Genomic DNA, 13622 nt, shown 5'->3' on the forward strand with positions numbered 1-13622 from the left:
AGCTGAGACTGAAGAGGTCACGTGGATGAGTGACGAAAAGTTTCTCCCACTGAAAACACTTATGTCCAGATGAACAGGATCAACCTTTTGGCACCCCTGAATTCTTATTATTTTGCTCCAAGAGGCCAAAAGCACAGGGACAAAATTAGGGCTACACGCACTAATCTCACTCAAGTTGTTCAAATCATAGGAACCTGTTCAATGTGTTAAAAAAATTAAAATATATATATATATATTGACATCGAACTTATCACTCTATGAGCCTTTTAAAACACCATTTGAAATTGATCTGTACATTTCCCCTTCTTGTTTCCTCCAGTCCCAGGAACTGGCTCCTTCTTGCAGATGTCTTGGGTCGCCTTCGGATGACTTCTCGGTCCTTTCGCCGCCTCTTCCCACAGCTCAACGTCCAGTCCATCCCTGAAGACGAGTTCTACCGGCAGGCATCCTTGTCACAGCTCCTGACAGGTCCTGATGAACAGGAGTTGGCCTCCTTCAGGCCAGATGTCAAAGACCCTCTGGAGCTGGTGGAGGCCACACCCGAGCTGGCTGGCATGCTAGGCTCTTCAGTGGAGTTTGTGGATAGTCGCTGGGACTCACTGGAAGCTTCGCCACCACCAACTCCATCTCCACCACATTCACCAAGACCGCTGCAGCGTGTTCCACCACCATTATCCCCAGAGCAACATGGACCAGATGCTGGTCCTAAGGTGGGAAATGTGGTGCTGAGCCAGACTGAGTCTAGGGGTCAGGGATTTAAAAACCTGGGATATTCTACTCCAGCAGAAAAGGCAGAAACTAAACTAAATCCCAGCATATGGGAACCACAAAAGCAAGGAATTAAAATTGCTGTGGGTCCTTCAACCACTAAGCCAAACATGACATTGAATGCTAGCCTGTGGGAACCACAAAGACAGCGTTCTAAGAATCCTCAGGTCATGGGTTCTGCTAATCCGGACTCTAAGATGGACTCAAACCTGTGGGAACAACCGCAGCAAGGCAATAAAACGGTCCAAATCACTTCGGTCAAATCTGATGTGATGGCTGGGACTAGCATGTGGGAACCACAGCGACTACGAAGTCGAAATCCTGGGATTTCTGATGCTAAATTGGACACAGCAGTATTAGAAACACCACGACTTCGGAATAAGAACATTGGGAATTCCACTCCCACTCATTCAAATGGTGCAGTGGATGCTAATGTGTGGAAACGGGAAAATCAAGGAAACATAAGCAACAGGGTTTTGGACTCTACAAACCCAGCTGCTGCAGTTGACTGTAGTGCTTGGGAACCCCAGCGACTGCGAAGTAAGAATGCTGGGATCTCTGGCCCTGCAAAGTCGGATGTCAGGGTGGATGCCACCACATGGGAATGTCAAGGAATAAAGAGAATGGGCAGCAACAGTGGAGCACCAAAAAGAGAGGCGAATCCCTGTGTCACCCAAGGTGAATGCACTAAGAACATAAAGATGGACCCTGCTTGGCAGAGGAACTTGACGAATGTTAGAGTTCATATCAGGGACTTGGGAATGAAAGTTGGCACTGTTCCAAGAGACTTAAAGAAAGAGCCAGGTAAAGTGGTTGGGAAGGGTGCCAGGATCAAAGGGAAGTCATGAAATGACAAAACACCAGGAAATTTGAAGAGACATATCCTGACAGAAATAAACTGAGAAGCATTCCAACATACATGTAAAAACATTGTAAATTAATATCTGGACATTGAAAAGACAGTTAACTCTGTGGCAAGACTGTACCAGTATTAAATGTGTGTTATATGTAAACTGTAAATAGTCTTTGTTTGTTTCGGGGTTTTGTTTGTTTTTTAATTTATGAGCACAGAATTGACGGATCATTTTTTTTCTTTGTAAATGCAGTCTGGTGTAAATACAATGGCATTCCTGTTGACATGCTAAGATTGTTGGTTCACGTCTGGGAAGCTGTTTGTTACCTTTGTGTGTAATTTTGTATTCAGCATCCTGTTGGCTTTTGTCACCAATCTATTACTGTCCAATAAATATGAGGAAAGAAAACAAATGAGTTAACTGTCTGAATTATCCTGAGCAAACTGCAAAGACTTGAGTTTATATACTCATTTTTACAGTCATGTAAAAAATAAAATTTGCACCGGATTTTGTAATCCGGTGCAAATTAGGTACACCTCATGATCCAGTAGCTCGTAGAACCACCGTCAGTAGCAATAACTTGATGCAGTCTTTTTTATGTATAACTTTATTATTCCCTTGTATCTTTGTTGAGCACTACTGGCTCACTTTTCTTTACAGCATTACTTACATTCACTGAGGTTTCTTGGCATTCATTAATTAACAGCTCTATTAAGGTCCTAATTTCAGCATTTCAGTGATGTTGAGGTATGATGTGATTGTAAATTGCAACAGGGGCCATGATAGAAAAACTGCATTATGCTGCTAACTGAACTTCCGCTCTTTGCAAACAACTGCAAAGGGGCATGCTAATGCAAAGCTAACCAAGGACCCAGAGTGATTTTAAAGCTGAGAGAATGCCAACCCAATATCTATAAATATATATGGTGGCCCCTAGATTAGGGCTGCCACAATTAGTCGACTAGTCACAATTATGTCGACTATCAAAATCGTAGACGGCTAATTTAATAGTCGACTCATCGCTTGAAGCTTTGCAAAATCCCAAAAGACGCAGGAATAAGTAGTAGGATTTAAGAGTGTAATAACGGACTGAAACAGAAGATGGCAGCACTGCATGTACAAGGATGCCAGCTGCCGTTAAACCCCAAAGAAGAAGAAGCAGTGTCCGGTATCGTAGCTGTGTCCAAATTCAGGAACCGCATCCTCCTGTGCCCACATTTGTAGGCCAATTATGTTACAGCGACACGACGAAGACTGTCCAAATTCGAAGACTCTGACAAATGCGGCCGACAAATGTGCCCTTCATTTCCCCAGATTTGAAAGATGGGTCGGGTGTATACTTTGCTGCCCAACCTATCCCAGAATTCATAGCACGGCCCTGCTCAGTTTCCAACAATGGCGGATGCTAGTTAGTTTTAATATTATTCTTATTATTCTTTCTCAGTCACAAAATAAATGTTTAACATATTTTCAGGCGAGAATGTAGCTGTGTAAACTTCAAATATCTGCTCAGTTTATCAAGACACCACATATTTTCAAAAGCGTTCAGATGTTTTTGGAGACGTCTGTTACCCACCAGCTCGATAGTTAGCCGGGGTTCAAGGCTCACTAGAGCCGGTGAGAACACCGGACTCCCGGCAAATCGTTTTCAAACCCGCCGCTGTCTTTCGCTACTCAGGTTAAACATGATATAGAAGTCACTTAGATAACTTAAAAATGTTCGTTTTTGTTTTGTTTTTTGTATTTATTTGTTCCTGAGTAAATCGGTTTGGCTGAGATTAAACTTCTAGTTTTTACACAGCTGAATAAACGTCAAGCAGTCAAATGATTATCAGAAATGTGAGATGCTCGAGAACATACTCCGGTGTCCTGTTACATTTTAGATAGCAAGGAGCAGACGGCTGAGTTTATTAAACTCCACCGAAACAGTCTGCAAATTTCATTAAAATGTAATAAATGTATTGTTGCCTGTTATCTGTTGTGTCCCGCCGGCTCTGTTCCTGTGCTACGGCCAGTGTAACTACCGCCCTTCCCCCCTCTCCCCAGCGCAAGCACAAGGCTCGTGTGCGGAGTGAAGCGAAAAAAAGTGTGAGAGAGTGAGAGAAAGAGAGAGAAAAAACACGCTCACGTTGTTCACTTCAAAGAGTCGACTCTAACGGTGTGTTCACACCGAACGCGATGGATGCGAATAGAGCGTCAGGTTCACATGTAAAGTCAATGGAAAGGCGCGATGACCCGCGTTTGCGGCTCCCGCGAAAATTGGGAAGCAGATTTGCGTCGCTAAAATGCCAAAACGCCTGAAATGTGCGTCAGTGTAGCACGTTTGGAGTGTTTGACTCGCGAAAAAAACCACGCGTGTCAGTTTTTGTGTTGCATTTTGTGCATACGCGCGTTACGCGTCTACCGCTTGAGTTGGAAAAATCTGAACTCCAGCGTCAAATCGCGCCGCGACAACCAATCAGGAGCCTGGTGACCAGTGTTGGGAAGGTTACTTTTAAAATGTATTCCATTACAGAATACAGAATACATGCCCCAAAATGTATTCTGTAACCTATTCCGTTACGTTACTCAATGACAGTAACGTGTTCTGAATACTTTGGATTACTTAATATATTGTGGCGAGTTCAGACAAGGAGGAGACGGAGGTATCGTTTGGTCTTGCTTCCCGTGAGCTAGCCAGGGAGCACAGCCGTTTATTACATTTGCAGAAGAACACACTGCCACTAGCTAACTGCTCAGCGCGGCAACCACAACACACATAGGGCGCCCTCTGACCCCGGAAGGACACACCGTCGCAGCGAGAGGGCGTCACCCGTCACCATGGCAACATACACAAAACATAACTGTACAAGCAGAACCCCGAACAGCCCTGACCCGCTACAATATTATCATGCTTTTTACAACAACGTGAATGTACTATTGCTGTGTGATTTATTACTATTACTGAAGGTCCGCGACTCCGAACTGTAGTAAAGGGACCTCTGACTAATGCTGGGCTCACACTGTGCGATTTTTGGCCCATTTTGAGCCGATTTTTGAGTCGTGCGATCGTTTTGGCGATCGGCCCGATTTTGGCCTTCATCGTGCGTCGTGCACTGTGTAGTATACGTGGGGTAACGAGAAGCGATTGACACCTCACGACCAGCTCCCGATCATCAATCGCTTGGTCGTGAGGGTGTCACCGCAGTTTGCCACACTGCGCACGCGCAAACACAAATGTCAGCGAAAAAGACGGCGTAGCACGGCAGTGCAGCGTGTGATCTGGACACAAGCGATGGAGGCACAACCTGTAGAACCATCCGAGCCCTTTCGATGTGGCCTCACAAAATTATCACGACCACAACAACCGTGAAAATAGTTGGATCGACACTGCTGCTCAATCACAGCTGCCTGACCAATGTTTTTCATTAGCAATTTAGCAAAGTTGATGGTGGTGGTGTGTCTGTGTGAGTGAAAGACGGAGAGGGAGAGCGAGCAACAGAATTTCTGTTATAACCTTCATTTTTATGGACGCACAGTGTGAGCACTCAGGTCGCATCAGAGCATCGGGCCGTATAGTGTGAGACCCTGCATCGTGACCTATGAACTAATAACCCCTGCGAGTCAATCGTACAGTTTGAGCAGGAGCTGAATCGCGCGACTGAAAAAATCGCACAGTGTAAGCCCAGCATAATACGGCGGGGTCCCTGTCGGCTCGTAGCCGAAAAATAGCTCTACTTTGTTGTGTGGGTCAACTTTTCTTGCGACAGACAGAGAGAGGCGTTGAAAGGCTGCTCCAACGGAACTTGTTGTTTTCGGAGGAAAACACGAACACAGTGTACAGTCGAGTCTTAATAGCTTACTTACAACTGGGCTCGTCAGGCACTCTTCTTGGCTGCAGTGGTTATTATTATATTTACATGCTTCCAGCTCCCGTTTTTGCTCGATGACTGCTCGTACCTTTCCACTCCCCTTTTTCTCCCTCCTAGCGCTCACAGACACATAACAGGTATGGCAGTCCATTCTCCCAGCAGCACGGACTACACTGAACATGATGCTACATTCTTTAGAGCTATGCTTGTAGCATTCTGCCTGTTAGTTTAGCACAACAACAACAACAACGAAAGGGCGCTCTCTCACCCAGGAAACACACAGTCGCAGAGAGAGAGAGCGTCGCCCTGTAACCATGGCAACCGTAACGCTGCCGCCTGGAACAACATATCGTAGCTGTCAAACAAAACCCAAACAGTCCTGACCCGCGACAAAATGAAACAGGAAAGTACCCCAGTGTATTCCATTTATTTCAACAAAGTAACTGTATTCTGAATACCACCTTTTTAAACGGTAACTGTAACGGAATACAGTTACTCATATTTTGTATTCTAAATACGTAACGGCGGTACATGTATTCCGTTACTCCCCAACACTGCTGGTGACATGGCTCTGACCTAGGTCAAAGGGGCAGATCCAGCCAAAGCCCTTCATTCTTCATTCAATATGGAGGAAAAGCTAATCAGTGCCGTGGCAAATCATCCCGAGCTCTATGATGCTAGATACTATTTCTACCGAGACAGGAATAAAAAGGACCTAGCTTGGAGACACATAAGTGAGGAGATCGGGCAACCTGGTAAGTTCATTCCTTCTTCTTTTTAATTTTCAGACTGACCCGATGAAGCCACGCAAAAGCTAGCAAGCCCGCCTACTGTCCCGCGATTTTCCCACTGTTGTACAGTGCAGAGCATCGCTTCCGCGTCATTGATGTTGGGGGGTACGGGAGGACCAGCGACGGTGGTATTCTGGCCAACTCCACCTTTGGTCAGGCTCTTCGGGCTGGGACTCTCCATCTGCCTCCTGACCAGCCTCTACCTGGTGGAGAACACCGTGGAGCCCAGCCCCATGTCTTTGTGGCTGATGAAGCGTTCCCGCTGCGGCGTGAGCTCATGAGACCTTTCCCTGGACGCCTCCTCCCTTTAGAGAAGAAGATCTTTAACTATCGCCTTTCCAGGGCCAGGATGATAGTGGAGGGTGCCTTCGGTATCCTCTCCTCACAGTGGAGGTTGTATCGGCGCGCTATGGAGCTCCGTCCTGAAATTGCGGAGAAGTGTGTGAAGGCAACTTGTGTTCTCCACAATTTTCTGCGCTGTGTGGACGAGAGAGGGGCACCTGCTGTGAGAGGTGTGGCACCTGCTGTGGTGGAGCCATTGCAAGGCCTGGGTCGTATGGCAGCAAACAACTCCTCCAGAGAGGCTGTCCTGGTGAGGGAGAAATTCATGGCTCACTTCTCGACAGAGGGAGCTGTGTCTTGGCAACCAAAGGAGTAGCCTGTTTGAAGTCCGAGTGACTTCCCCACAACGGCTCTTTTAAGAGCCACCCACAAACCTCTAACGAGTGTTCCTGTCTTTTTAAATTTTTCATAATAAATGGAGCTCTACTTCAAAATAAACTAACCTCTTTTTACTCTCTTAAGTAACTTGTCTTCACTATGTTCCTATATACAGTGTGGTACGCTAACCAGATAATGCGTTTATTCAGAGGACATCTGCAGGAGAAAGTGGAAGAGCCTCAGGGACACATATAATAAGGAGAAGAGGACAGAGAAGGAGAAGAGGAGTGGGTCTGCAGCAGGATCGGGGAGGAGATGGAAGTTCTTCGCGGTCATGGGGTTTCTAGACCCCTTCCTCACCCCGCGGGAGACTAGCGGCAATATGGTGCGGACCGTGGAGAACTTCTCCCCCGAGGACCAGGGACAGCCCGAAGAGGCAGCAGGGGTGTGTCAGTCAGAAGGTATGTTTACAATGAATTAATGTAGGCAGTTAATTTATGCGTGTTGTCATACAGGAATATATTTTGTTTATTAATAAACAGTATACAGTAGTCCCGCTGATGGACCGTCACTGCCTCGCCTTTAGGGACTCCAGGATAGTCAGCTCCACCGCTGATGGACCGTCCTGGGACCCGTCCCTCGCCCGCCTTCGAGCTGTCCTCCTCTGTGGGCCTGTAAAACACAGCACAAAACACCACAAAGTAATGAGAAGGCTGCAACCAGATTTTCATTTTCAAAATTGAAAAAAAAAAACAGGATATGAACAGATTGGTTGTAGATATTTAGTAAAGGTGATCACAAGGGGATTCAAGCAAGTAAAAAGCTATCAGTGCTTGATGTTCATACCTGTGGGTGCAGCAGCAGGAGCTGAGGGACCAGGGACTGGGGAGCCAGGAGAAGCAACAGGGGAGGACTCTGCTGCATGATTACTTGACTCTATCAAGACAATATTAAATGTTAACAGGTTGAAGACAATAGTCATAGAGAATATTATATTATTATATACTTATTATTATATATAGTGGTCTCTCATTTATTGCAGCACATGAACAGTAGTCACAGTTCTCACAAGTTGATTCTCAAAGTGCAAACCTTTGTCGATGTTAAAACGTAAAAGTATTATGCCGCGCTTTTTCTCCGTCTGCGGCGCCACTTTTGTGTGCCTTTTTCGCTCCCGGTGCAGGTGTCTATTTCCGAATGAGGGTCATAGTTAAGAGTGTTTTTGTGCTGTTTTTTCCTATTGGACGTGATGGTTATCAAAACCAAACATGATAAGTTTGGCAAGCGCAGGAGACACGACACGGAGGACATTTGTCATTTGGGCTGCAGAATGCAATGCGCATTGTTGAAAGCTGTACGGTGCAATAAAAAAAAATCAGCGAAAAGGCGAGGCAGTGACGGTCCATCAGCGGGACTACTGTATACTGTTTATTAATAAACAAAATATATTCCTGTATGACAACACGCATAAATTAACTGCCTACATTAATTCAAATTCAAATTCAAATTTTATTTGTCACGTACACAGTCATACACAGTACGATATGTAGTGAAATGCTTGGACAACTGCTCGTGACCTAAAGAAAACAAAAAAGGAAAAGGCTATGAATAAGATAGGAAATAAATATGAAAAATTAAAAAGGGTAAATTTAACTAGGAAGGGATAAAATATAAATTAACTCATTCACTGCCAGCCATTGGCAGTGAATGAGTTAAGGTTAAAAATGAAATAACTGTACAACACAAATTAGAATGAAGGGTAAATTTAACTGGGAAAGAATAAGATAAAATATATAAATTAAAGTTGAAAATAAAATAACTGTACAACAAAATACACAATATAGAACTATATAAGAATGTATGAAGAAATATAAATATAAATAAATATATACACAATAACAGCAGCTGTACAAGTATTAACCGGAAATGAAGAATGTAGTGACCAGTGTTGTGCAATCCACATTATGTCTTGTGCAGTGCAAATATGCTTAAAGTGATTTAAGTGATGAAGTGAAAACAATGTCCAGAATGTCCAGTGTGTGTGTAAGAACTGTGAGTGTGGGTCAGTACTGTGTGGTGGTGTGATTGAGAGACCGTATCGCCTGCGGGAAGAAGCTCCTCCTCAGTCTCTCTGTGTTGGTCTTCAGGGAGCGGAATCGCTTTCCTGACCTCAACAGAGAGAACAGTCTGTTGTTGGGATGGCTGAGGTCCTTCACGATCTTCCTGGCCTTGGTCCAGCACCGCCTGCTGTAGATTGAGTGCAGGTCAGGGAGCTCGGAACGGATGGTGCGCTCAGCTGACCGCACAACCCTCTGTAGAGCTCGTCTGTCCTGCATGGTGCTGTTCCCGAACCAGGTTAAGATGTTTCCCGTCAGGATGCTCTCTATGGTGCACGAGTAAAAGTTCCTGAGCACCTTGGAGGGCAGTTGGAAGTCTCTCAAGCGTCTGAGGTGGTAGAGACGCTGTCGGGCCTTTTTCACCACGGTGTTGATGTGACAGGACCATGACAGGTCCTGCGTGATGTGAACTCCGAGGTATTTGAAGCTGTCCACTCTCTCCACTGGGCACTCGTTGATGACGGGGGTCTGGTAGTTCCTCTCCTGCTTAGTGCTGAAGTCCACTATCAGCTCCTTTGTCTTACTGACGTTTAGAAGGAGGTTGTTCCTCTGTTCCCCCTTCTAGTGTCCAAGTGAGTGAGTGATGTGTGGAGGAGATGAGAGATGGCATCGTCTGTGGAACGATTTGGACGGTAAGCGAACTGTAGTGGGTCCAGTGTGTCTGGTAGTGAAGAAATGATGAAGTCTCTGACCAGGCGTTCAAAGCACTTCATCACTACTGAGGTGAGGGCTACAGGGCGATAGTCATTGAGAGAAGCAGGGTGGGGTTTCTTCGGGACAGGAACAATGATGGACTCTTTGAAGCATGTGGGGATCACCGACTGAGATAAAGAGATGTTGAATATCTCAGTGAACACAGGAGCTAGCTGGTATGCGCAGTCTCTTAGGATGCGACCTGGGATGCCGTCTGGTCCTGCTGCTTTCCTGGTGTTCACTCTTTTGAAGGCTCTCCTTACTTCATGCTCGGAGATGACGAGCACGTTTCCGGTGCTGGCAGTATCTTCCTGTCTGCAGCCGTTAGCGCCGCTAGCACTAGCATTGTTGGAGTCCTTAGCTGCAGCCTCGAAGCGAGCATAGAAAGTGTTCAGCTTGTCTGCCAGAGTCACGGTCGCGTTCGTCATACCGGTTGTTGGTGCTTTATAGTCCGTTATTGTCCTTAGTCCCCGCCATAGGCTCCTAGAGTCACTCTGTTGGAGTTGTGACTCTAGTTTCCTCCCGTAGCGCTGCTTCGCCTCTTTCACCGCCCTCCGCACGTTATATGACGCGGCTTCGTATGGGTCCATGTCCCCCGTCGTGAGTCCCGTGTTGTAGGCAGCGGTGCGGGATCTCAGAGCGTCGCGGATGGTTTTATCCACCCACGGCTTCTGGTTGGGAAACGTTGTGATAGTCTTTGTCTCCACGGTATCATCCGCTAGTTTCCCGATGAATCCCACAACCGCTTCCGTAAACACGTTGACATCATCATCGGAGCTGTTTCTGAACATGCCCCAGTCTGCGTCATCGAGTGCGTCCTGTAACGCGGCCACCGATTGATCCGTCCAGCGCGCGACCTTCCTCTGAACCGGAACTTCCTGTTTCAGCCTTTGTTTGTATTTTGGCATGAGGAAGATGGCGGCGTGATCAGATTTGCCAAACGGAGGGCGGGATTGTGCCTTGTAGCCATCCTTGACCGTAGTGTAGCAGTGGTCCAGTGTCCTTTCACCTCTGGTGGGGCAGGTGATGTGTTGATAAAAGTTCAGCGCTGCGCGTTTGAGGTTGGCGCTATTAAAGTCCCCCGTCACAATAAGCGCAGCGTCCCGGTGTTGTGTCTGATGCTGTGTGAGTGCCTCATGCAGCTCGCATAAGGCGGTGACCGTGTCCGCTTGTGGTGGAATATAAACGGCACTTACAATGACCGATGTAAATTCCCGAGGTAGATAAAAAGGACGACACATGATGGACAGTAGTTCCAGATTTGGTGTGCAGGAGCGTGTGAGAGGAACGACGTTCGCACTGTTGCACCAGTTGTTGTTCACCATTAAACATACGCCGCCTCCCCTTGACTTCCCCGAGTCCCGTGTCCTGTCCATGCGGTGAACCGAGAAGAACTCGGCCGGCTGGATGGCGTGGTCCGGCACCGCTGGGTTCAGCCATGTCTCGGTGAAGCAGAGGAGATTGCAGTCCCGAATGTCTCTCTGGAACTTTATCCTGGCCCTGAGGTCATCAAGCTTGTTCTCCAGTGACTGGACGTTGGCGAGCAGGATGCTAGGCAGAGGTGTGCGGTGTGCACGAGCTCTCAGCCTGTTCCTGATGCCGGCTCGCTTCCCTCTAGGCCGCCGCCGCTTCCCTTTGTTCTCCCTCAAGATCTCACTCGGCCAGCTCGGATCCGGAGTTAAAAACTTCGAATTATGAGTACATTGTATACCAATAGAAACAAGAGTGTCACTGTCATACCTAATGTACCCAATGGTGATGATTTTGCCAATTTAGAAACGCTGAAAACTAACTTAAAAAACAAAGACAAAGAAAAAGTGGTCAGAGCAGTCGTGACGGCAGCCGACCTCACCGGCGCCATCTTACATCTTACATCATTGTAAACATACCTTCTGACTGACACACCCCTGCTGCCTCTTCGGGCTGTCCCTGGTCCTCGGGGGAGAAGTTCTCCACGGTCCGCACCATATTGCCGCTAGTCTCCCGCGGGGTGAGGAAGGGGTCTAGAAACCCCATGACCGCGAAGAACTTCCATCTCCTCCCCGATCCTGCTGCAGACCCACTCCTCTTCTCCTTCTCTGTCCTCTTCTCCTTATTATATGTGTCCCTGAGGCTCTTCCACTTTCTCCTGCAGATGTCCTCTGAATAAACGCATTATCTGGTTAGCATACCACACTGTATATAGGAACATAGTGAAGACAAGTTACTTAAGAGAGTAAAAAGAGGTTAGTTTATTTTGAAGTAGAGCTCCATTTATTATGAAAAATTTAAAAAGACAGGAACACTCGTTAGAGGTTTGTGGGTGGCTCTTAAAAGAGCCGTTGTGGGGAAGTCACTCGGACTTCAAACAGGCTACTCCTTTGGTTGCCAAGACACAGCTCCCTCTGTCGAGAAGTGAGCCATGAATTTCTCCCTCACCAGGACAGCCTCTCTGGAGGAGTTGTTTGCTGCCATACGACCCAGGCCTTGCAATGGCTCCACCACAGCAGGTGCCACACCTCTCACAGCAGGTGCCCCTCTCTCGTCCACACAGCGCAGAAAATTGTGGAGAACACAAGTTGCCTTCACACACTTCTCCGCAATTTCAGGACGGAGCTCCATAGCGCGCCGATACAACCTCCACTGTGAGGAGAGGATACCGAAGGCACCCTCCACTATCATCCTGGCCCTGGAAAGGCGATAGTTAAAGATCCTCTTCTCTAAAGGGAGGAGGCGTCCAGGGAAAGGTCTCATGAGCTCACGCCGCAGCGGGAATGCTTCATCAGCCACAAAGACATGGGGCTGATGAAGAGCGTCAGGTTCACATGTAAAGTCAATGGAAAGGCGCGATGACCCATGCCTTTCCAGCCTCTACCTGGTGTTCTCCACCAGGTAGAGGCTGGTCAGGAGGCAGATGGAGAGTCCCAGCCCGAAGAGCCTGACCAAAGGTGGAGTTGGCCAGAATATCACCGTCGCTGGTCCTCCTGTACCCCCCAACATCAATGACGCGGAAGCGATGCTCTGCATCCACAACTGCAAGGAGAACAATGGAAAAAGTTCCCTTGTAGTTGTGGAACATGGATCCTGAGTTGGGGGGTGCCTTCGTCTGGACGTGCTTCCCATCCAGAGCTCCACAGCAGAGAGGGAAGTTTCAGCGCTCCTGGAATCCCTCTGCGATGGACCGCCAGTCTTCAGTTGAAGGCACAGCCATGAAATCGTCCACTAGACAGTCCCAGATGGCTGTCGCTACCTGGGGGATGATCTAGCTCACCGTGGACACACCGACTCGAAAACTGAACGCGATGGTCCTGAAGGAGTCCCCAGTGGCAAGGAACCTGGACAAAATTGTTTAAAATGAGTATTATGTGTACTGCAGTTACAAAATACATTATTGAAATTACAAAATTACAAATTACAAAACATAAATCTTACATAAAACATTTTGTAATTATAAGGATATATTAGATATAATCTAAAACAGTCAGTGGTGATTATATACAAATATTCAACTATCCCAGAATTAAACCAGGTCTAAATAAAAAAAAGGAGTGAGTATCACTACAAAGATTAACCCACAGTGGTCCTAATACCAGTTTGATATCAGGCTGTTTAATACTGAAGCTTTGGGACCTTATGTCCAGTTTCTTTTCTGACCATTTCCTTGGCTTCAGTTGTGGATTAGATTAGTTTGGAATATGGCTCTGGGATGGTTTTACACTCATTTTTGAGACTTTTTGTCAGACTTAGCGTTAGACTTGGTTTGAGACTCATTATGCACTTTTTTTGTTCATTTGTTTGTTTCAGACTATTTTGACTTTGGCTCAAACTAGGTTTTACACTATATTGGAGTGTTTTTTTGGCATTTGAACTGGTTTAAAATCTGGCTTTCAAACAGTGGCTGTCGTGTTT

The 13622-nt window shown here is 46.7% G+C and overlaps 4 protein-coding genes across 5 annotated transcripts in view; 3 read left to right on the forward strand and 1 right to left on the reverse strand.

Moving 5' to 3' along the window:
- LOC147301639 (BCL-6 corepressor-like) overlaps positions 1–2023 on the forward strand; it is an 80043-nt gene extending 78020 nt beyond the window's left edge. For both annotated transcript variants that reach the window (XM_086282536.1, XM_086282535.1), the window contains one exon: positions 320–2023. In XM_086282536.1, the coding sequence (XP_086138662.1) occupies positions 320–1616 (1297 nt within the window). In that variant the 3' untranslated portion in view covers positions 1617–2023. The remainder of the gene's footprint in view (positions 1–319) is intronic.
- A 4075-nt stretch (positions 2024–6098) lies between these two features.
- On the forward strand, positions 6099–7405 carry LOC147301640 (transcription factor Adf-1-like). Its single transcript, XM_086282854.1, has 2 exons — positions 6099–6228; positions 7134–7405. Exons 1-2 carry the CDS (start codon positions 6099–6101, stop codon positions 7403–7405), a joined length of 402 nt encoding a protein of 133 aa, XP_086138980.1.
- LOC147301641 (uncharacterized) lies at positions 6271–6922 on the forward strand. Its single transcript, XM_086282081.1, has 2 exons — positions 6271–6290; positions 6334–6922. Exons 1-2 carry the CDS (start codon positions 6271–6273, stop codon positions 6920–6922), a joined length of 609 nt encoding a protein of 202 aa, XP_086138207.1.
- Positions 7406–12086: 4681 nt separating the features above from the next.
- LOC147301642 (uncharacterized) lies at positions 12087–13044 on the reverse strand. Its single transcript, XM_086282700.1, has 2 exons — positions 12589–13044; positions 12087–12515 (listed from the first exon to the last, which is right to left on the reverse strand). The coding sequence occupies exons 1-2, from the start codon at positions 12790–12792 to the stop codon at positions 12087–12089; spliced, it is 633 nt and encodes a 210-aa protein (XP_086138826.1). The 5' UTR covers positions 12793–13044.
- Between the last annotated feature and the right edge of the window lie 578 nt (positions 13045–13622).

This window comes from Aulonocara sp. 'chitande type north' Nkhata Bay, linkage group LG23, assembly GCF_057382095.1.
Source record: "Aulonocara sp. 'chitande type north' Nkhata Bay isolate Kocher_YH1m ecotype deep benthic linkage group LG23, A_spYH_male_GT1.1, whole genome shotgun sequence".
NCBI classification, from domain to species: domain Eukaryota; kingdom Metazoa; phylum Chordata; class Actinopteri; order Cichliformes; family Cichlidae; genus Aulonocara; species Aulonocara sp. 'chitande type north' Nkhata Bay.

Excerpts from the sequence above, each read along its gene's own strand:
- LOC147301640 (XM_086282854.1), top strand. The coding sequence starts at position 6,099 with ATGGAGGAAAAGCTAATCAGTGCCGTGGCAAATCATCCCGAGCTCTAT. Across the intron at positions 6,229-7,133 it reads TGAGGAGATCGGGCAACCTG|AGGACATCTGCAGGAGAAAG; the intron begins GTAAGTTCATTC and ends GCGTTTATTCAG.
- LOC147301641 (XM_086282081.1), top strand. The coding sequence starts at position 6,271 with ATGAAGCCACGCAAAAGCTA. Across the intron at positions 6,291-6,333 it reads ATGAAGCCACGCAAAAGCTA|TGCAGAGCATCGCTTCCGCG; the intron begins GCAAGCCCGCCT and ends ACTGTTGTACAG.
- LOC147301642 (XM_086282700.1), bottom strand. The coding sequence starts at position 12,792 with ATGTTCCACAACTACAAGGGAACTTTTTCCATTGTTCTCCTTGCAGTT. Across the intron at positions 12,516-12,588 it reads TACCTGGTGGAGAACACCAG|CCCCATGTCTTTGTGGCTGA; the intron begins GTAGAGGCTGGA and ends GCTCTTCATCAG.